The 22,178-nt window shown below is 34.3% G+C and overlaps 1 protein-coding gene and 1 pseudogene across 1 annotated transcript in view; both read left to right on the plus strand.

Moving 5' to 3' along the window:
• Positions 1-22,178, plus strand: part of DIAPH2 (diaphanous related formin 2) — a 791,459-nt gene that overhangs the window by 30,837 nt on the left and 738,444 nt on the right. Inside the window, exons 2-3 of the mRNA XM_011371113.2 lie at positions 14,993-15,025; positions 17,483-17,659. Coding sequence (XP_011369415.1) covers positions 14,993-15,025; positions 17,483-17,659 — 210 coding nt within the window. The remainder of the gene's footprint in view (positions 1-14,992; positions 15,026-17,482; positions 17,660-22,178) is intronic.
• On the plus strand, positions 4,523-4,643 carry LOC111746349 (annotated as a pseudogene).

Raw genomic sequence — 22,178 nt, forward strand, 5'->3', positions numbered from 1 at the left:
AATTGAGAATTCATCTTATAGAGATCATTAGCATTTATTTCATGGCATTTTTCTTCTGTATTTTTAAAATGCAAATACCATAAGAAAATCTTCCATTGCACTTGTGAGAGTGCATTTTGTTTCCTACTATTTTATATTTTACAGTTGGTCGGTCAAGTGCTGATTAATGAATGCCATCAAAGGTCTGTGTGTTATTGGTGTCAGAAAAAAAAAATAGCTTTTATACACAAGCTAAGTCATACAAGCTAAGTTCATGTGGATGATCTGGGAGGCACATGACCTTTGTGCTTTATAGAGCTTGCTCAAATTCTGAAAGTAAACTATGTACATGATCTAAGATGTCAGGTTAAAAACTTCCCTTGGTTTAAAACAAAGGGAACTATTGAATATGTTAAGATGCCTCCACCTGTACCACGGTGGATCACACCATACCACAGTCCTATGTTTACTAGGTACTTTGTGAAGTTATATTAGCCAGCATGATGATGCTGCATACAGGTCAGAGAATGCTATAAAATGGTTTTGTTTGACCTCTGTGTGCCTCTGTTTTCTAATCAGTAAAATGGAAATAATAATACCTACATTACAGGTGTGTTGTAGGATTAATTAATTAAACCAAAGCAGAAGAACAGTGCTTAGTGAATCTTAATTAGTAGTACTAATAGTAGTAGTAGTGATGTTCTAGCTTTTCTTTTTTCTTTCTTTTTAGTATACAAATAATTAACACTATTCCTTATTAGGTATTCACCTCTGTAATTTGTCAGCTTAAGAGATTCTCATTCATTCATTTATTTCCTCCCTCTTCTTGTCCCTTTCCCTCCCTCCCTCATCCTCTTTTCACTTTTCTCCCTCTGTCTCTCCCTCCATTGTATTTCTTGGACTTGTTGCTGTCTAGCTGGAGCAGCAATAAGCTCAGGATGTAAATGTTGCTCTATGAATTGTGGCAGTTTGATTAGGAGATAGAATTTGAAGCCCTATATCCCAGAAGAGGAAAAAGAGACCCAGACATTCCTTTCTTTGGTTTCTAATTTGTGTTTTTGAAAAATTCAGATTCAGTTTTATAGTTCAAATGTTTTATAGTTCAAATTTAAACATTGATTTTTAAAATAAACCTCCTATTTGTTGTTATTTTATTCTCCTGCCTAATAAGCAACCAGTCAACTAGGGTAAGGTGGGTGATGGGAGGTTACTTTCTAAGCAAACCCTTATGGGCTCTGAATATTTAGGTCCAAGAGGTATGTATGTGTAATAATTCCTTCTTGAAAGATCCCCCCACCCAGCACACTTTTTATTCACCTCATAGATAGGGATATGGGTAAACCTAATCAGCTAGTCTGGATGGTCAGTGAAAACCAGAGAGAGTACAGGTATTTCTTATAATATGGTTAGGTAAATGTTATGAGTATGTTTTGAAGGTTAACTGTTAATTTCACTCTTTAAAGTTGATGTTATTTCTTTGCTAATCTAGATTTTTCTCTGTAGATTTATTTTCTTGGTTTTAAAATTCTATATTGTTTTCTTTTATTACTTAACTTCCTAACTCCAACCCCTTGCCCTTGAGCTGAAGTAGCTGTGGTATCCCGGAATATCTATTATATGCTCTCTGTCAGTCCTGTTTTTTTTTCTTTGGCTGCTGTTTCTTTTAAAGCTGTCATTAACTTCTTGGTTACTCTTACTTATTTGATATGGAATGTTTAAGAGCATAGACTTTGGAGAATAACAAACCTGGATTATCTTGTTTCCATTTTTTAACAGCTATGAGCCATGACTAAGTTAATATTATATCTATGAGCCTCAGGTTCCCCACCTATAAAATGGGGATAAATAATAGAATGTACTTCAAGAGTTGCTGCATAAATTAAGTCTTAAAAAATATGTAAAATGCTTAGTATGGTACTTGGAACATAGTTAACTTTCAATAAATGATCATTGTAATTATACTTTTGTTGTTGGCATCCATATTATGGCTATCTATCTCTTCTTTCTTGCCATTTCAGCTTTGTGCCCATCAATGTTCTGTCCCGCAGGTTCCTTATGTGATAGACTGCTTTGGTGGTGGGACGGACTATTCTCGAACATGAGAAAGATCCTTTTTAAAGTGAGAAATTAATAGCTTCTAGTAATTAATTCAATAAATGTGTAGCTGCTCCAAAGGCCATTGGCAAGATATCGTATAGTGAGTTTGAAGGATTTGGGGGCTGATTAAGGGGAAAAGATATGACTATGAGATGACAATAGCATGCAACAAGCTTTATTTGAGTGATACTTTGGCAGATTTGTGTGTATGGGAAGCCTCTCATAGCCTGAGACCTTCTGGAGACAATAGCAGGGGGCTACTACCCAGAAGGGGAGGAGGGCAAGGGAACTCCTGGAGATGAAGAGGATCAGAGAGGGAGGATATGTGTCTAGATGATGTCACTCAGCAGCACAGTGGAGAGTCTTTGGGTCAGAGGGCTTGAAAGGACAGTGGCGGTTGGGGTCTTTTTAGAGCTGTTGGGTTTATTTTATCTTTGGCTGGCAGATGTTGGGTGCAGTTTCACCTTGTATATAAACAAGGCTGGCTCTAAATGGCTGAGAATATGCTTACTTGGGCTATATTTAAAACCATTGGATGCGTAAAAATTTGAGTTTGGCATCTGTGGGCTTTTAATGGGCCTAAGCTGTTACAAAGAAGTAAACAACATAGGGCTAATATACAAAGGCCATCTTTTACCCATTTATAACCATATCCAAAACTATTTAAGACCCAATCCCTACCTCAGGAAATTCGTACTCTCTAGTGGGGAATTATATACTATGATAAATGGTGTAATCAAGGTTTGAACTAAGACGCTGGGAGGGACATCAAGAAATACTTTCTGGGAACAAAATAATACCACTTTTGTGGTGTTTGGGTTTTTTTAAAGCACACTCTAGCTGAGGAAAGCATTCAGCCTTGTTGGCTACTGGTGATTGACACCATGCTTCATTACTTCTTGAGTTTTAAAATTTTGCCACCCCGTCAGTTACATTTTCATATTTAGTCACTGTAGCTTTGGGCCTACATAAAGTTTCATTTCTGCATTTCATGTGAAAGAAAATGCCCTTTGTAGCATATTTTATTATGGTATAACTAGAGAGGGAAGAGGTCATTCTAGTACATTACTAAAATAGTCACTATTTAAAAACTTGAAAGGTGCCTGTGTATAGTTTGTGAAACTGGAGATATTCAGAACTCAATAGATATCTGAAAATGGAGAGACTTCTCAAGTTGGTAGATTAAGCTTGTGTTTAAGCTCTTGAACAAATTCACCATAAGTACTCTAGAGGCAGTCTTAATGAAGAAATTTAGATCCCAGGACAATTTTTTTTTTTTTATGGAAGGGTTTGTAAATTGCTCTCTGTTTCCCAGTTAAGACATCCCAGGAGCTCTTTGAACACTTATACTGAAATATGTGCCCAGTTGTTTCTCTTCTGTGTCCTTATGTACCTAGTGTAGCCAGCCCTACGTGCTGAAAGGAAAATACCAGGTTTTTGACACCCTGAATTAGAGTGTTTATTTTCTACAGAAAGTGTGTCAAAGGAGGATGCAAGTGGAAAACGATTACTAGTGCTAATCTGAAGGTGTATTATAAATTAAATGAGAATTTGTAAGCTGATTTGAGAATTCAACCATCATTGAGAATGTTGTGTAGCAAAATATAGTAAGAGAACCGAGTATGTGTGTTGATCAGGGCTATAAAGGTTCTACGTGCATTGAAAACTTCAATAGTATTGATTATGGCCATTAAATAGGTAATTTCGCTTAAAATAAGTATAATATTATCAGCAAATAGAGAGGTACTTGAATAAAACTCAATTTAGGAATATTGTAAAAAAAAAGAAAACAAAAACAAAAAACACCTGTCTATGATTCTGGTGTTGGCTCATTAATTTGTGGGCTAGAACTCATGACAGCAGAGTAAGAGAAATTCTATAAACCTTTAAGCACATTTATTTATATTTGTATTTCAGTGATCTACTGATTATAAATCTTTCAATTGCATAGTAACGTTTTTTCAAACTTTCTAATCTTTAATTGGCTACACTGCTATGAAACCAAATTACTCAGCAGTGAAGAAAATAGAAATTTGAAAAAAGCTAATATTAAAATAAGTTCAGAACTTCTCAAATTTAGTCTGCATAACTTAGACTTCTTTTATCAAAGAATACCTCTCATACATAATCTGAGTGTTACTGGCAAGTTTAAGATGTGCAGAGATATGTATGTGTCCCTCATGGGTTTTTAGGAATCCCCATGAAAGGACTTAACTTTGTTGGTCATGAGCTTTTGTTGGCATCTGCAAAGTCAAAGAATTGCAGAAGAGGTTACTAGCCCTTCATATTTTTTGGCTTTATGCAAAATGTGGTCTATATATTGATGTATAGGAGATACTGCTATTATCTTAAAGTCTTAGTGGAAAGGGGGGAAAAAAACGTGTTTTCTGCATCAAAATCTTTTGACTGAAAAATATCTGTGATTTTACAATATTAAAAAAGTAGAGTCTACGGCCATGCCACCCTGAACATACCTGATCTCGTCTGATCTCTGAAGCTAAGCAAGGTCGGGCCTGGTTTTAGTACTTGGATGGGAGACCACCTAGGAATACCGGGTGCTGTAGGCTTTAAAAAAAAAAAAGTAAAAAGTTTGAATCACTTGTTTTGACCTGTACATATGTAAGGATCGTTATGTTAGTTGCCTGTAATTTTTCAGGCAAAGGGACGTATAGTAATTGTTTCTTTAATATTGTAACTGGTATAGTGATTACACACTGCATACAAGGCCTCAAGGGCTAAGTATATTTGGTGACTTATTTGTAGTTCTTCCTCCCTCTCAGTTAAATACATGAAGCATTGTGGAAAATACAGTGTTAGAGTAGAAGAAATTTGAGTTCTATTAGAATAAACACTAATAAAATTGTCACTTTGCCTGAAATCATAAAAAATGTCAAAAATTTAAAACTACCTGTTAATTTGTTATGATAGTGTTTGTAAAACACTGTGAAATAAATGAAATGTTTCTACAATGTGTTCTTTATTTTACTTTGACAGAACTTGTCACTATGTTTAGATGGAATCCCTTATCTAGATTAAAGCTAAGTAAAGAACAACTTAGGAACACTATGAGACAAAAGCTTTAAGCGGAGTTATCATTACTCATTATAGAATCCGAAGGCAGTGGGGGAAAAATGAAGGTTACAAAATTTAATATATTTTTTTTTGTTAATCCTATATTCTTTTAAAGGTCCTTTTTAAGATTTCCATAAATTTACATCCTTTTTGCCTACCCTATACTCATGTCTTGCTTAAGTTTTTAAGTGTTAAAGATTTGTTCTAATAGTTATTTTCAATGTCCCCTTTGTATGAGTCCAAACAAGCAGTTTCTGTTTTCCATGGGGAAAGGATGATCTACTTTCACTCTGGAATCCATTTTTATTTGTTGCACCTTTGGAAGCATGTATTCCAGGAGCTAAAGGACTTGCCATACAGATGAACTTTTAGACCACAATCTGTTCCTGAATTAGGAATTATTTGCAGATCCAAGACTATCAGTTAAAAGTACTAATGGTGAAATTAACTTAAATCATTGGTTGATTTATGCATCTTTTCCTACCAAAAGTATATTATAATAACACGTTATTCAAAACTCAGGTATAATTTTCAGTTTTAGGCGATTTATACTCTTAAATCTTGAAAGGAGTGAGTCATTTTGTTTTGTCAGATTAATTTTGCAGCTACATCAGAAAACTAAATGATGTGGTTATTTATAAAAGCTACTTGAAGTAGATACATGGCGAGTCATTGTGAGGTGATGTATCTCCAGAGTGATAATCATAGCCATTAAGAGGTTATTTGTGTGCTATAAAGATAGTAATCACAACAACAGATATTAAGTTACTCTATTTAATACAAACAACAATCATATGTCTAGGTACATTTCTTCCATAGCAAGTGTAATTTTAAACACAATTATATAGTAACTGTCTTCTTTATTCCTATTGCTACTGTCCTAGTCTAAGTGCTTGTCAGCTCACAACTGGATCTCTCTGTCTCTCTCTTCTCTCCCCCTCTTCAATTCAGGCTGTCATGACAGCTTTGAATGCTAACTATGTGCTAGAAACAGTGCAAAATACCGAGGGCACAGTGGGGACTAAGGGAGACCTAACCTTTACTACATCAAATTTACATTATAGCAAGGAAGACAGGCATTGATAGAGAATTGTAATTTGATAATTGGAATGTGTTACAAAAGAAGTTGAGAACCGTGGGAGATTATAACGGGACCAACTATAACCTCCGCTAAGACCAGAAAGAATGAATAGGAGATGGTGGTTGAAGAAGGGGGCGGGGGTGTGTGGGGTGATTGCTCTAATCAGAGGAAAGTTTTAGTACAAAGCAAAGTTTATGGAAAGACCAAGACTGAAAAAAGAACTTGAGTTCTAACCATTATTGTTATACTGATGAAGACTCTGGCAGACAGAGTTCAGAATGTAGACAGGTTTTAGAACTTGGATTCTACTCAGATTTAAATGCTAATCCCATTTGAAATTCTATTCCCAACTGTGCAATTTATTTGTGACTTTAGGCCAATGAGTTAATGACTACAGACCTTGATTTCCTGACCTATAAGATAGGACAGTCAATTCCTATATCATAGGAATGCTGTGTGGATTTAACTGAGGCAATGCATGTAAAGCTCTTAGCATAGTGCTTGCACATAATAAATGCTCAGGAAATGGTAGCTAGTATTTAGGTAGAATAGACCAAACTTGCTGATCTCTACAAGCTGCCTTTTAAGCCTTTGATTACTTTTCCAGTCTATCCTGAACATTACAGCCTACAACCCTTTTCTGACATTCAAAAATCTGAAAGCTCTGAATACAGAATTTTATCATTTGGCCACAAAACTTGACCTGAGGCTGTATTTAGTCTTTATCCTTTTTTTTGTAGAATATTCATGTTTCACTACTAACCTGAGTACATTTGATTTAGGGTGCTACCGCAGACTCTGCTGGGTATATTTTGTAACATATAGTACACATACCATATTTTTTTCTAAAATATGGAACACTCTGAATTCTAAAATACATCTGGCTTCAAGGGTCTCAGGTAAGAGATTGTGGACCTGTACCACCTGAAGTCATCTTTTGAAAATACCACCTTCTCCATATCTGTCTCTGAATCAGGAAATCATAAGGATTCTCAGTGGTTGTCAGACTTAGTCTAGACTACCCCTTGTGGTTTTCAAGACTGTCTCTACTCTGTCCCCAACCTATATATTCAAAATTTAATATCCTTCAACTTGAACCCTTTGTTTCACAAAAGTAAAATGCTACTTCCCTAAAATAAAATGTGAATGCTGCTCCTTCTGTCTGACTTTCTTCTCTTTCTCTCTTTTTGGCTATTCAAATCCTACCCAACAATTAGAGTACAATTCTTTATAGTTTAATGAAATTATATCTATCTGTTTCTTCTCTGAATACTTAATTTATTCAACCAATATTTGAGCTGGTATTATGTACCTGCTACTGTTCTAAGTGTTAGAGATCCAAAAGTGAATAATAAGCCAGAGAAATTAAAGTCTCTGCTGTTAGGGAACTTGTTTTCTTGAAAGCATAGCACAGACAAGTGAATAAGTGAACAAGATAATTTCAGATAGTGATTAATGCTATTAAGGCAATAAGAAAGGACATATGATAGTCCTGGGGAGGAGGAGGAACTACATACCTCAGAATCTCATAGTTTAGCATTATCTATTTTTCTGTGGTTAGTTGTCACTCCTCGGTTATACTGCAGATTCCTTAAGGGCAGAATCCTGTCTTAAACTTCTGTGTGCCATAAAGTGCTGGGCATATGATGAGTACTGAAACATATTAATGTTTGGTTGAGACATTTGTCTTTTTTTTTTTTTAACCGAGAAGGTACGAATTTATTTATTAAATATTGAGCATTTTGGCTAACTCATTGATCTAAGAGTATTATGTACAAGGTACTGTGCTGGGATTCGAAACATTTATATTTATGTAAAGTTAGCTTTCCTTTCATTCTTATTGCTTTTTATTCATAGACTAAGAAGAACTTTCATGTCCAAACAATTTTCCCATTTGAAATTGTTTAGGACAAAACAAATAAACATGATTTCTATACCTGTAGAAGAAGTTACTACTCTTAAAAACCTGGATGATTTCTGCAGTTGTTTCAGATTATTTCAGGTACTAAGTGACTTCCTCCAATTTATTAGTGTGAAATTTTTTTCAAGACCCAAGCGGCAAACGTATGTTTCTTGAACACTTTGCCCTTAGTCCTGAAACTGAGCAACATGTTACACAGGAGACTGCTGGATTCGCATAGTCACCTTTCTTGGAAGTTAAAGATTGAAGTTCATGTCAAGACAAATCAAGGTTGAGCAAATATTGTTATGACAGATTTATAAAATTTATCCAGTGTAGTGACATGATCTTTTGCTTCATGAAGAAAACCGAAGCCCTATACTGTGATGTCATATTTGATTTCTGCTACATGTACATTTTGTTCGTTATAAATCAAAAGAGCATCTTGAAGAGAAAAATCCCGAAAGGAATTTTTCTTTTGTTTATTTTTGGAATTATTTCATGTCATAAAAATGGTAGAAAGAATTTTGATTTGTAAAAGCTATGAACTCTGGTGGATTAAAATTTGAGGCTTTTGATTTGATAGTACTTCTGAGATGGTATCCTTATGGTTATAAAAATATAAAAGTATTGCTCTATTACAATAATGAAACGAATAGTTTGAGATGCTAACAACAACATAGCAAGGTGGAGAATAGGAGCTTAATGCCTGTAACCTCATCTTTTTGACTATTAGGCTTTTGCTCTTTGAGGGCAAGGCCATGTCTCTTTAAATCCCAGTGCCTAGCACACTGCCAGTTGATCTGATCTGTTTTCTTTCATCTGTGGTGATGGAAGACTACAGTGCCTAAGAGTATGTAGTATGTGTGGGTGTCTAAAGATGACCTTTACTGTTAGAAAGGAGATGAAAGAATGTTTTGGAGTATTTTAAATACAGACAATAATAATGCAACGATTTTGAAAGCCAAAATTTGCTTTCCTTCTGTCTTCTTAGAATCAAACCTCTACATTGATCTCATTTCTAAAAATCTCTCTCTCTCTCTCTCTCTCCCACTCGCTCTCTCTCGCTCTCTCTCGCTCTCTCTCTCCACACACACACACACACACACACACACACACACACACACACACACATATGTATGTATGTATGTATTTAGTGAACTACATATAACTGACAGGTACTCAACTAAAAAAAATATTTGTAATAAAGTATTCAAATGCCTAAACAGAATGTTCAGCTTGGTTACCAGGTGATTAAATGGCTTTGAATTGTCTTGATGGGTTTTACTGATTTATGAAGTTTAGAGTAAGTACAGGATCTGTAAAATTGGGAGGCAGGCCAATGAAGAGTAACTACTTCCTTCTGCTACTGCTGCTGATTTGAATATGTATTGGGCAGGGATATTGTCTAGAGATTTCAAACCCTCGATCAGCGGTTTATGTGGCTGGCCTTACTTAAGAGCCCCTCTAATGTGCAAAGTATATGGAGATTATATTAGAGTACTACCATATCAGAGCTCTCAGAATTTCTCTGTTGTGATTGTTCTTACATTCATCTCATGTTTAACTAAACTTCCATAAAGGAAGAGCTCATGCTTATTTTGTTTATGATTGTATTCTTAGTGCCCAGCACTGAACAGGTGCATAGTAGATGCTCAAATATTTGTTCAATTGAATTGAACATGATTTTCTGTGTCATGTTGCCCTACCCTTCTTAGAGAGCAAGAAACTTAAAGCTGGGTAAATAATTGACTCTTCATCTTTGTTATGATGGCCAACTTATTTTCTCTAAAAGAGAATAGTCAAATAATGTGACTAAGTTTTTGAGTTGGTCCTAAGACTTTTGAATTATATACAATTTAGTTGTCCAATTTCTGTGGTACTAGAATAATTAAAAGATGTTTATAAAACATTGTATTACTATGTAACATTATCCATAGAGAGTTGAATCTTTACATTTTGCTGTTTTTGTTAATTTCCCCCGATTGAGAAAATCAAAACTTAATTTTCTTGCAATAATGACTCTTGCATTTCAATCAGAACTTCAGCATTAGAGTTTATAAGTAATCAGCCATTTCTCTTAAGAGGTTAAGACTCTAGAATGATACTTTTATAATTATGCAATCCTCATATAATACTGTTCTAAGTTATATTTAATATAACTGATCATAAATGAAGTTTACTAAACTCTGATTGCCTGACTAATGCACAAGCTTATTGCTGTTCCAGAGTTGATTTTAATGAAATATATGGTCACTATATTTACTGGTGCAATATGTCCTTATCCTAATGACCATTATCGTTAGATTTGCACAATAAAAACATACTAAAATGACTTTAATGAGTGCTTTTAATTCAGGGCTGTGACTCTAATGAAGTTTTTTTGGTCATTTTTTTTTAACTGCATAGTAGCTCTATAGTTTGTACACAGGGGTAAAATCCGTGTCTGCATGCATGGGTGTGAAAGAGATGTGTGCACCTGTATAAATGATGTTCAGATAAAATTCGAGTGCTTGTCCCTGTAGAACATTATCGTTACTGAGATTGTATTGTAATACAATCATGTAAAAATATATGTTTTAAAAGTCAGTTTGTGTAAAATTGACTGTGACTTACTCTTGTCAGAACTCTTTCATTTTGGTATTGGTTTTTGTTATTGTTCTCAACTCCTTTTGTACCTTTCTTTTTTTTTACTAATATAGAAAGACAATCGTGGGGAAGAAAAAAATTATTTTCTATCGCGCAGATAAATTAATTGTAACTTACACAATAATTTCAATGTGTTTTTCATGTCCAGTGGCCAAAAGTCACCCCTTCTGAAATACAAAACTCTTCATATCTGCTTAAAGATTTTCTTTTTCAATAGACATTTGTTTATTCTTTTCTGGACAGTTATAAAGAAGATTTCTAAATAATGGTATCAAGCAGATATTTATGAAAGTAGATTTTTTTACGTGAGGGAAACCTATGAGAAAATATTCATATTAGTCAAATGTGCATAGTTATATAAGATATACACTCTGTAGGTGAAGGAAGCTTATAAATCAAGAAATCACAGGTGAGCAGAGTGTTTTTTTTATGGTTCTTTATCATAAGTAATTGCAATAATTTTTGTACATGAATATAATTTCCTATGTGCCTGAGGATGCTCTATCATTCTTGAAGATACCTGTTAGGAAAAAAAAAATCTTTAAGAAAACACTAAACAAAGTATAATCCTTCTTCAGTATTGTCAACATTTGGTTTCTCAATAACCAAACATTAAACTCAGGGATAGCTTTAGAAATAGAAATGTATCTAGCTAGATGGTACTTCAGGTAGAGGGAACAGTGGGTACAAAAACAGGACCCAGTGGGGCATATATTTGGGAATAGAATTTCTATTTTTGTTTTCTATAGCATATGGATCATGAGGGAAGGAAAGAAGTAGAAGGTACCCTAGAGCTGATTAATACAGGACTTTGAATGCCATAGTAAGGATGATGTTCTTTATTCTGTAGGTCATGAGGAGCCGTTGAATGTGAATGGGCATGTGATAGTCATTTATAAGTTTTATTGAGCTTCTGTGTGCCTGTGCCAAGCACTGCTCTAAGGCATTAAGGGTACATCCCTGAACCAAACAGGTGAATAACCCTGTTCTCATGGAAATCACATTTTTAGTGGGTGAAACAGACAAAAAATAATAAAGTATAGACTATATTAAAATATAAGTCCTATTGAAACAAGGAAAAGTAGAATACAGCACGGCAGGCCAGGACTGCCAGGAGCGTGCAGAGGAGTTGTGTGTTTCTGTTTAAATAGAATGGCCAGAGTAGGCTTCACTGAGCAAAAACTCAAAAGGGGGTTGATGGAGTAAGTCTTATGGATAATGGAAAAGAGCCTTCCAGGCAGAGAAGAGCCGGTGCTTGTGGCTTATTGCCTTATTGAGGAACCACGAAGTGGTCGTTGTGACGGGAGCTGACTGAATGAAAGGGACAGGAGTAGAAGACAGGTCAGAGAGATACAGAGAATGTGCAGATCAAAAGGGTCTTGTAGGCCATTGTAAGGATTTTGGCTTTCACTTGGAGTGAATATAGGGAGCCATTGGAAAGTTTTGAGCAGAGTGACATGATCTAATTTTAACAGTATTACTTTGTCGTGTTCAAAATTAACTGTAGGAGAGTAAAGGTGGAAGCAGGGAGACAGGTTAGGAGGTTTTTCCAGAAATCTAGGTAAGAGGTGATGGTGGCTTGAACCCAATCTTTGCTTTAAGAAGATGATTTTGGCAATGAGAGAATGGAAGCAATGGTAATGATTAGGAGGCTGTGGAACGTGGGGGAGGAGACCAAGGTGACACAGAAGTCTTAAACCTGGATCAGTGGAATGCAGATAGTACCAGTAAAATAAATGTTATCCTCCCTTTTTAAAAGTCTGTCCTGACCCTCTGAGACCACATTTTGCTCACTTTGTGTTCATGTAGTGTTTCTACTGGGTTATTAATTTATCTTTTTTTTTTTTTTTAACCTCTTGCCACCTACCTGGAAAGTGTCTGACTTGTAGAATTTTGGCAGTGTTAAAGAATGATTAGGAAGATAAAATTTAAGAATTGTGGAAGACCGAATAATCTAAATTTGCATATAGTTTGTATATGGAAAATATCAAATTAATTAGCCACTTGATGAACATAGAGCATATTGGTCAAAGTGAGTTCGGTGGATGACATGTAAAATGTATTGAGGAAAGACTGTGGTTGCCAGGGTAATGCTCTTTGGAATGATGCTTGACCCCCAGGGTAATGGCAAAAGGCAGTTACCTAAAATGGTGTCTATGAATTTGAGATTACCATGAAATGTTTTAATTCAGTAATTCAATCCTAATATCCTAGAGCTTGACTATACTCACTGAAAAGGTTGTATGTTGACTAGGAATTAGTGTCTAGTAGTAACCAGATCTGTTGTCCCTGGGCAAGTCGCACTCTTCAAGCTTCAGTTTCATCATTTGTAAAATGAGGGTTTTGACCAGATGATCTCAAATTCCATCCAACTTTAATAGTCTCTAACTCCATAACATGTGATAGAATATAGACAGAAATGTTAATTTTAAAAAGAAAAATATTCAAGTCTCTTCCTGTAAGACAAGGTGGAGATATTGCTAGTAATACATTTTTTCTTTTTACTGTCCCCCACTGTCAACATATAGACAACTGAGATATAGATTTAAAGCATTCCAGACATATGTGTACCTTAACTTAGAAAATTTGACCAAATCAAATTATATTTCCCCTTAATTTACACTCTCACTTTGAAGATATAGATGTGTTTCCAATCTTGATTTTATAACCCCCAGAAGATGGAAGAAAAAAAATCAGGAGTTGCTGAAGAACTATATAATCTATCTAATCATTTGGTTCAGGTACACATCCGGATGGTAGCAGGGTAGTTGAGGCACTTTTGAGGCTCTGACATTTCTCACTCAGTTTTTCATTACAGGAGATCATGAAGCTTGTCATTGTGCATAAAAGTTTTCTGTAACCCACTAGGAAAATTAGAGAAAATATCAGCTGGAGATAATCGTAGGGTAAATTGATCTCTCTTAAAATGGCTTCAGTTCTGATATAGATCATCCCCCTTCTTTTATTTTGCCTAGGCAGTAAAGATTGATTGGGGTCTATGTCATAGGATGTGATGAAGACATAGTACAAAGATGTAGAAGTGTAGATCCCTGAGGGAATCATTGGGTTAATAGTAGACAGTGAACTGTACACATAATAGTATATTTGTCCCAGCTGATCCAGGTAAGGATGATCTTTAACAGCATTTGGTTGGTGGTATTTGAAGACAATTTCTTGAGATCCTGAGACCAATAATTCTCACTTACTTAAAACTCAGTGGAATTCTCGCCACCTGTGAGACCATATTTTTTTAGTAAAATGGTATTTGAGCATACAAGACCAAGTTGATGCACATTATTCAGCTTATATTGTAGGTAATAAGTGTACAGGATATAGTAGAATAGTTAATTTCAATTCCTAACAGGAATTTAAACAAAACAGGTTCTTCCCTAATCATGTCTTAGTTGACACTTCAACATATTTATAATATAATAATAACTACCCTTCATGCTCATTGTATGTTATTGTAAGATTGTAAGATCTCAAAAATATCTTCTGAATCACGAAAGATTATTAAATTATTAATTACTTTACTTTAGTATTGCTTTATTTTAATTCTTCAAATAATGGTGCCCATATTTTTGTTAACCACTCTATTTTATTAACTAGAATGCACCAGTTCCAATGATTCTCAGCATTAGAAGTAGAAAACCATATGCAAAAAAAAAATGCATTGGAGTTTTTGAGAAATAGGCATATGTTAACAGAATTAGTAAGTTCAGTTTTACCCAGAATATTTATAAAGGTGTCCTTTAAGCATCCATCAGATGTAACTGAGTTCTAGACTGAGCTGCTTTATTATATTTCATTACTATTAAATGTGACATTTTTCCTATTCATATAATTTTAAAAAATTATGCATTGTAAAAACATGATTATTCATTCTAAAACTGAAAAAAAAAACTTGAAAGGGCTTATGGCTTTGCTATATCTTTTGTCATGTTTAAGTACTGTGGTCAAGAAGTCTTATTCAAATGCGACTTTGAGACCATATGTGTCATCTTTAAAAACAAATACCCCCCACCTTCATTTTTGATCCTTAAAAAGTATTTTTTCCTTTTGTAAAAAATGTACTCATTTATATATTAAACTTTGTAATTCTTTTAAACTAGTGATAGTTGAGAAACTAAAAAGCGAGAGTCATTCAGATATTTTCTTGTATCTATGAATTTCTCTTATTGACAGGTATTTTTTTTTTCTTTTGGTTTTAATAGAACATTCAAATAAAAACTTTGGCAGATGATGTGGTAAGGTGTCTTAGTAGCATGTTATATTACTTATGCATGTTGCCTTTTTATTAAAGTGAGTGGACATTAAAGCATTGATATATGTAAGATATAAAATGTTTAGATGTTTACAAAGCACAGTAGGATGGAAGAATTATCAAGAGTGACTTTTTTTAATGTTAATATAAACAATTGTATGAACTCTCAACAAAATTTTGATATCATCTGAATGTATACCTTAACCAATTTTTTAAATCTCTATATCAATTTAAGTCTGGAAAACACAGATGTTTCCTTTTTTGATAGCCAAGTAAATTGAGTATGAATATGTTAAATATTAATATTGGAAGAAATTAAAATAGAAAGTTAAGTTTATTATGTTAGTCAGATATTTAAAATTCTTAAATATTTTTAAGCTGAATCTTATAGTAAAACTTACTAAAACTTGTGGGCTTTAACATTTAAATGTGCCCTTTTGTAGCTAAACTTAAAGAAAATGGTATTTTAAGATAGATAGCTTCACCAGTTTTTTACTTGGTGAAGCTACCTATCTACAAATAATGCAAAATATTGTTAATGATTTAAGGATGTGAAAGTATATGGCTTAAATTCATTTGTTTGTTGAAATACAGCTGAAAGCAAAAGCCAGTTTTCTAGATATAAATGAAGGGCATGGTGAAAGATCAAAGATATATGTAAATAATGCTACTCAGTAAAAAAAAAAACAAAACTAGCACTGCAAAAGTAAATATGAAGTGATATGAGGGGACAGAAACAGATATGTTGATTTCATGATCGATTGCATGTTTAAATGCTTTCATGTCCACCATATCTTTTAGTGAAATTTGACTGTTGGATATATACTCAGCTTATTTGGGATTACTTAATATTTTTTCTTCAGTTGTTTGAAGATATATTATGTATCTAAACCAACTTGATTTTCCTCGGAGTTAAAAGAAAATCTGAAAATTCAAGGTGATTCAAAGAAATGAATCTTAACGTGAACACTGGGAAAGGAACCAGGGACTTATGCATTTAGCGAGTCTTTTTTTTTTTTTTTGTGAAACAAGAGCGTCGATCTAGATGATTTTTCAGGTTTCTTCCCACTCTATATGATTATATATGATTTATATACTCATAATATTTTTGTAAGCAACCCTGTACTAAAATCAATTTTGTAATCCTAAATAAGCTGCCTAAAACTGCTCATATTTCTTTCAAAGTACACCTTTTAATAAAAAAAGTGTTCTTTGAATCAAAATGAAAAGTATTTTTTTAATGGGGGTCAACAGAAATTTACATAAGTTATGGTAATAACTTCTGTGATGCTTTTTGTATTGTTGAAGTCATTTATAAGGACTCACAGGCAGTGAAGATGTGCTGTCCTCGCATCTAATATATGTCTGCCGGTTTAACTTGAGCTAACAGTATGTATGCATGTGTTTCCTAACAGAAACCAGAATAAAACTGAGTTGCATTCAGTTTTATGGTCATTACTAATTTTTGATGTCTAAGTTCTGTGGTTTAAAACAGAATGCCCTGTTTACATGCAACTGGAGTTAATGTACTTTATGTGAAATAGCAAGCTAATTATTAGAGATTGTACGTGGTATCAGTGGTTCTGAGTCAATATCCATTAAATAGCAAGTTCTTCCTAATAGTATTTGTAGGATTAAGATATTTCTGTTTATGTTGTGTTTTCTGTAAATGGAAAAGGTGATGCTTCTTGGTCCCATCTTTTAAGGAAGACAGAGATAGGGGAAATAATAATATTAGTAACAGCAACAATAATAAATAGAAGCTAAGTGCATTAAGCACATCAACATATTTTAATCTCACAATCACCCTATGGTATAGGTAATATCATTAGTATTAAGTCATTATCCCTATTTTAGAAGTGAAGAAGTTCAGAGAGAGACCAACTGATTTGCACAAGTTACTCAGCTAGTAAATGGCAGATTCAAACCCAGGTAGCCTGGCTTCAGAATCTGTGCTCTTAATCATTATACTCTAATGCTACACTGACAAAGTATTCAGATACTTGTCACAATTTTTGGCACTTTGAAGAAGAGAAACATTACTATAATTCCCCTTAGAAGTGAATATTGGAAGCTCTTTTATTTTCTTTCTCTTTTTCTCATAGTTCCAAAGTTGCCAACAGAGATACATTCTCCCTGAAACAACCACATGACTTGGATGCAGGACTTTTTCCACTTGCTTCTTGTGCAAAACAAATGACAAGGGATTAAGTTTTACTTTTGAAGAGTACTTTTCACCCCCCAGACTGCTGAGGCTGAAGGGCTACTTCAGGGTTTCAAAATAGTACAATCTCTAACTGGAGCTTGCTGCTTAAAATAACATTTTGTCAAAAAAGACAGTAATGATGTATATTATACTAAGTGCCGTTTTGATGTTTCAGTTCTTCATTTTCGTGATACTCAATCTCTTTCTTTTGGCTTATTTTTTTTCTCTTTGCAGCGTGACCGAATTACAAGTTTTAGAAAATCTACTGTCAAAAAAGAAAAACCTCTTATTCAACATCCTATCGATTCTCAAGTTGCGATGAGTGAATTTCCAGCAGCTCAGCCATTATACGATGAACGATCTTTGAATTTGTCAGAAAAGGAAGTACTGGATCTCTTTGAAAAAATGATGGTACAGTAGAGCCTTAATTTTGTTTTAATTTAAAAATGCATGTGCCCAGAAGAGCACTGGGTTTTTAGTAAGTGTGTTTGTATAGACTATGTTTATATCACGAAAAGAGAGACCAGAAGCTTGTTGATACAGCAGAACTATTTTCAAAAGTATCTGTTTTTTGAGCTAAACATTCTTACCTGTCTATCTCTTCGAGTATGAGCTCTTAAAAGCAGGGGCTGTCTTGTATTCTCTAGTATTTGGTAGTCTCTGGCATATCAAAATAGTTTTTCAATTAACTAATTTGTGTTCCTGTTTCAATAAAGCAAAACAGCACTAAGTTCTCTTTGCTGCGCAAGGTATCTTGTTGGGTATATAAAATAGAATTGGGAGGGAAGAAGGTATAAAAACAGTAGCGTGAACAGAACACTCCAAGTTTGTTCTGTGTAATTCTTCCCAGTAAGTCATACAACCAACATTTCCTAGCACGTTGCTTATATATTTTATAGCTTATGGTCTAGATTATTTCTTACATGAGACAATACAAGATTTTGAGAATTCAGTAGTTTATGGTAGAAGAGAGGAGAGATGAGGCATTGGGCTATATTGCACTGATTTGCTTGACCAGAGAAGAACTGAAGATCTTGACTCATGATTCATTCATTTACAGTTTTATCCAACTTATTATTGTAATTTTTTTTGGGGGGGTTGACTATCTAGAGTTAGTGTTCACAGGAGTTTCAAAGGTCCTTTCATTCACACCAAAATAAAAAGTTAAGAATTACTGAAAATGTAGACCCTTCTACTCTGCCCATTATGAAACCTCTCTCCCCACCCCCAGTAGTTTTCTCCTGTGCCTTGAAGAGTTAATAGCCCATCAGTAAATACCGTTGAAAGTTCAATTCCTTTTATCTTTCAAGTTTTCCTTGCTTGTTCCTTCCATCTAGTCACAGCTGGCATCTGGCTTTCTCCCTGACAGGAGGCCTGACAATCTTACCCTCTTCAGCCCTTCCCGCTAGTCCTGTGGTACACTGTTGTACCCTCTTTTTCCTGCGGCTCCTTCCATGCCATCTTCTTTGAACCATCTTCCAAAAACCCTTTCTCTTGTGAAGTCTGTTATCTGCTGATCTTCCTTGATGATAATAGCACCTGGCTATCGTTTTGACTTTTCTCTTGCTATTCATTTTGGTGATTTCAACTATTATGTTGATAACCCCATGCATTTTTGCTCTTAGTTTCTTGATTTTTAAAACTCTGACCTCTGTATCAATACATTTAACTAATTATAGGCATGAGTACACCTTGGACTGAGTCATTCTTTGGAATGATTCCACCTGTGTGAAATCTTTAACTCTGAAATTCTCTGCAGAAGCTAAATAACCTATGTTACCTCTCCCAGGCTCCTAATTTTACAAAGTATGTATTGTTTAGTGGTTAAGATCTTGGACTTTGGGGTCATTCTCACTTGGATTTGTCTTCTGGCTCTGCCAGTAAAAGATTATATAACCTTTCTACACTTCATTTTCCTTAACTGTAGCAAAGGTATAAAAGATCTACCACATATGGTTATCTTTAGGATTAAAGGGGATGATATTCCTAGAATAGTGCCTGATATATAAGCTTTCTGTATAAATAACTTTATAAATGTTGTTGCATTCCCTTTATCAAATAAAGTTCTGTTCTGTTTTTAGTTGCCAGTATTTCTCAATCACCTAAATTGCCCCTCAGTTTAACACTTGGATGCCTTATCTTAATCACCCCGAACAGTGATAACAACAACAGAAACAGAAACATTCCTTGATACTATTAACATGCTTAATATTTAAAATTTTTATTTCTTCTCTTCAGTCAAACCTCACTCAAATTATTCTTACTGCTTTAATCTGCTGACCAATTGGTTGCTAATTTTTACAGTATTGAAGTAGTTCGTTGAGTTCGTCAGTGGCATTGCCCTACTCCACAGTTCCCTTAAGCTTGATGCTTATGTGCCATCTTTTATTCCATTGGTTTTCTCAGTCACTTCTAATTGCTTGCCAAATACCATCGTTATGCTTTTGCAATGACTCTTACATTTGTTTCCTCCAGCTGTTCTTGTCTCCTAACAGTTTATCTCCTTTCCTTCATTTTTTGCCCGTTCTAATCCACTATTGCCCTATTAATGATTCTGAAACATTTTTTTCCAAAGCTCCAAGAAGGCTCTCATTTTTCAGATGATCATTTTTTATGTCCCTATGCAATTTTTCCCTCAACTGTGCTCCTAGATGACTATTTCACATCTTTACTTTGCTGTTCAATTCTCAAAACTCTTACCCATATTTTTTTTTTCTGCTGATGACCTTGCTGCTTAATTTACTGAGTAAATTGAAGCCATCAGAAGAGAACTTTTACCACATACATCTACCTAACTTTTAGTATCTGCAGGCACATAGTTTGTCTTGCTACCTGTCACCATAGGTGAACTTTTTATCTTCTAATCCTTGCATTTGTTTATGAAGTTCTATCCTTCTCACCTCCTCAAGGACACTGCTATAATAATTTTCTCCTCTCCTTCTGCCATTATACAGCAGCATACAACTTGTCTCATTTTACAAAACTTTTTCTTGACCTTATCTCCCTTGCCAGCTACTGCTCTTTTTACTCTCCTTTGAAACAAAACACTTCCCAGTAATTTTGTTTACATTCATTACTTCTCATTTCTCACTTCTCACTTTCTCTCCTAGACTCACTCAAGCCAGGCTTCTATCCCACCATTCCATCAAAACTTATCAGCGTCACCAGAGATCTTCATGCTGCTGAATCCCATGGTCAATTTTCAGTTCTCCTCCTAATTGACCTATCAGCAACATTTGATGCAATTGATCATTCTGTCCGATTTGAAATGCATCCACCTCCACCCCCCAGCATTGATTTGGTTTTCCTCCTGTGTCTTTGAACTGCTTGACAAGAAATAAATTTCTTTAAAATCGCTGATACAATTTATTATTTGCAGTTTCTAGGTAATGATATATTTTGGTGAAACTTTTGGTGAAAGCTTGAATAATGAAAGGCGATATTCAAATGTTATCCTATCTTACTCTGATAATTGAAACACTTGTTTTGCCTGAGGATCATATCTATTAAGAGCGGTTCTCAGTGTACAGGCTTGTAGATGTAGATAATAGGGGATATTGGGCTAAAACTGAAATTACTGTGGGACATTTTTAAAAAGTATTCACTTTTATTTGATTACTATAACTCTTATTTAATTACTAATAGCTCATTTTAAAAATCACTTGACTCTTTATAGCTAAGTAAAATCCTGAAACGAGTCCAGTTAACTATTAGTAGATATTACTAATGTTTCATTGACTTTGACATCTGTTCTGTGTGTTACTGTGTCACTTTTCATATTGAGGATACTCAGTGAAGCAATTATAGACAGATCTTCTGAGTGATGGTATCAATGGCTATTGCCGACAGATTTAAAGCTCCAAATTTGAAGCTTTAGGTGATCGTTTATTTTATGGAGCACACACTATTTATTAGCAGGGTGTTGTCAATAGTTTGTAAAACTGAATTTTGTTCTTAGAGTATGGTTACTATTATTGAAAATTACGAAGTGGTTCTTTTATTAAAACTTTCAAGAATGAAAAAAAACATTGTTTTTTATATGAATTTTATAATTACCTGCATGGGGTAAATTATAATTGTTCTTTAAGATTCCTATTCCCTTGCTCTGCCCAGAGCCATGCTTTCTAATCTTCCACAGTGGGTAAAGGTAGTAATACCAAAATAATAATACTGTTTCCACATTTTTGGGGAGTGATTTTAAGTGATGACTGAACTATACTAGTAATATACATCATCTTTAACCCAAAATTCAAATTTGAATGAGGTTCATATTCATAGCCTTTCTCATGTTAATCGGAGGCATTTTGAATTGCCTCTAAATAGGAGCAGTGAGATATCTCCTCCCTTCCAATTTAAATATAAGGAACTTAATAATGTTGTAATTGAATAACTATTCAACATTTTAAGTTATGGTTTATTATCATGTTCAAGCCTTTGAAGTTATTGAGAATAACTGAACTGGCTTTTGTACATTGAGTATAAGGCTTAAGGACTATTAATATTTAATAGTGATAACTTGTTTTTATCCAAATTGAATTAATGCAATTACAGCAAGGAGAGAAATGCTTCTGGACACGTACATTTCCTTTTGAGTATTATTGCTCTTCTGTATGCAGTTGTTTTTTTTTTTTTTTTTTTTTTTTGGTGGAGAATAGGGGATTTCTGTTTTAAGCTTAAAGAAATAAACATATAGGGACGTCTTAGCCGTTCAAGTTGAAATTTAATTTCTATTAGCTAGCACAAGGATCCATTGAGTGGAAGTCCAGCTTACACTGGTGACTTCGGATTCATATAAATATGTCGATAAGGACTGTGTTCTAATATAGGTCATTAGTTTTGTTATATGCAAAAGATGAGGCTAGTGATGATTTATGATTAATTTCTAGGCACTCTTCATTTCAACTTCATTTATTAATGATGATGTTTAATA

Source organism: Pteropus vampyrus, unplaced genomic scaffold (genome assembly GCF_000151845.1).
Source record: "Pteropus vampyrus isolate Shadow unplaced genomic scaffold, Pvam_2.0 Scaffold184, whole genome shotgun sequence".
Taxonomy (NCBI): Eukaryota; Metazoa; Chordata; class Mammalia; order Chiroptera; family Pteropodidae; genus Pteropus; species Pteropus vampyrus.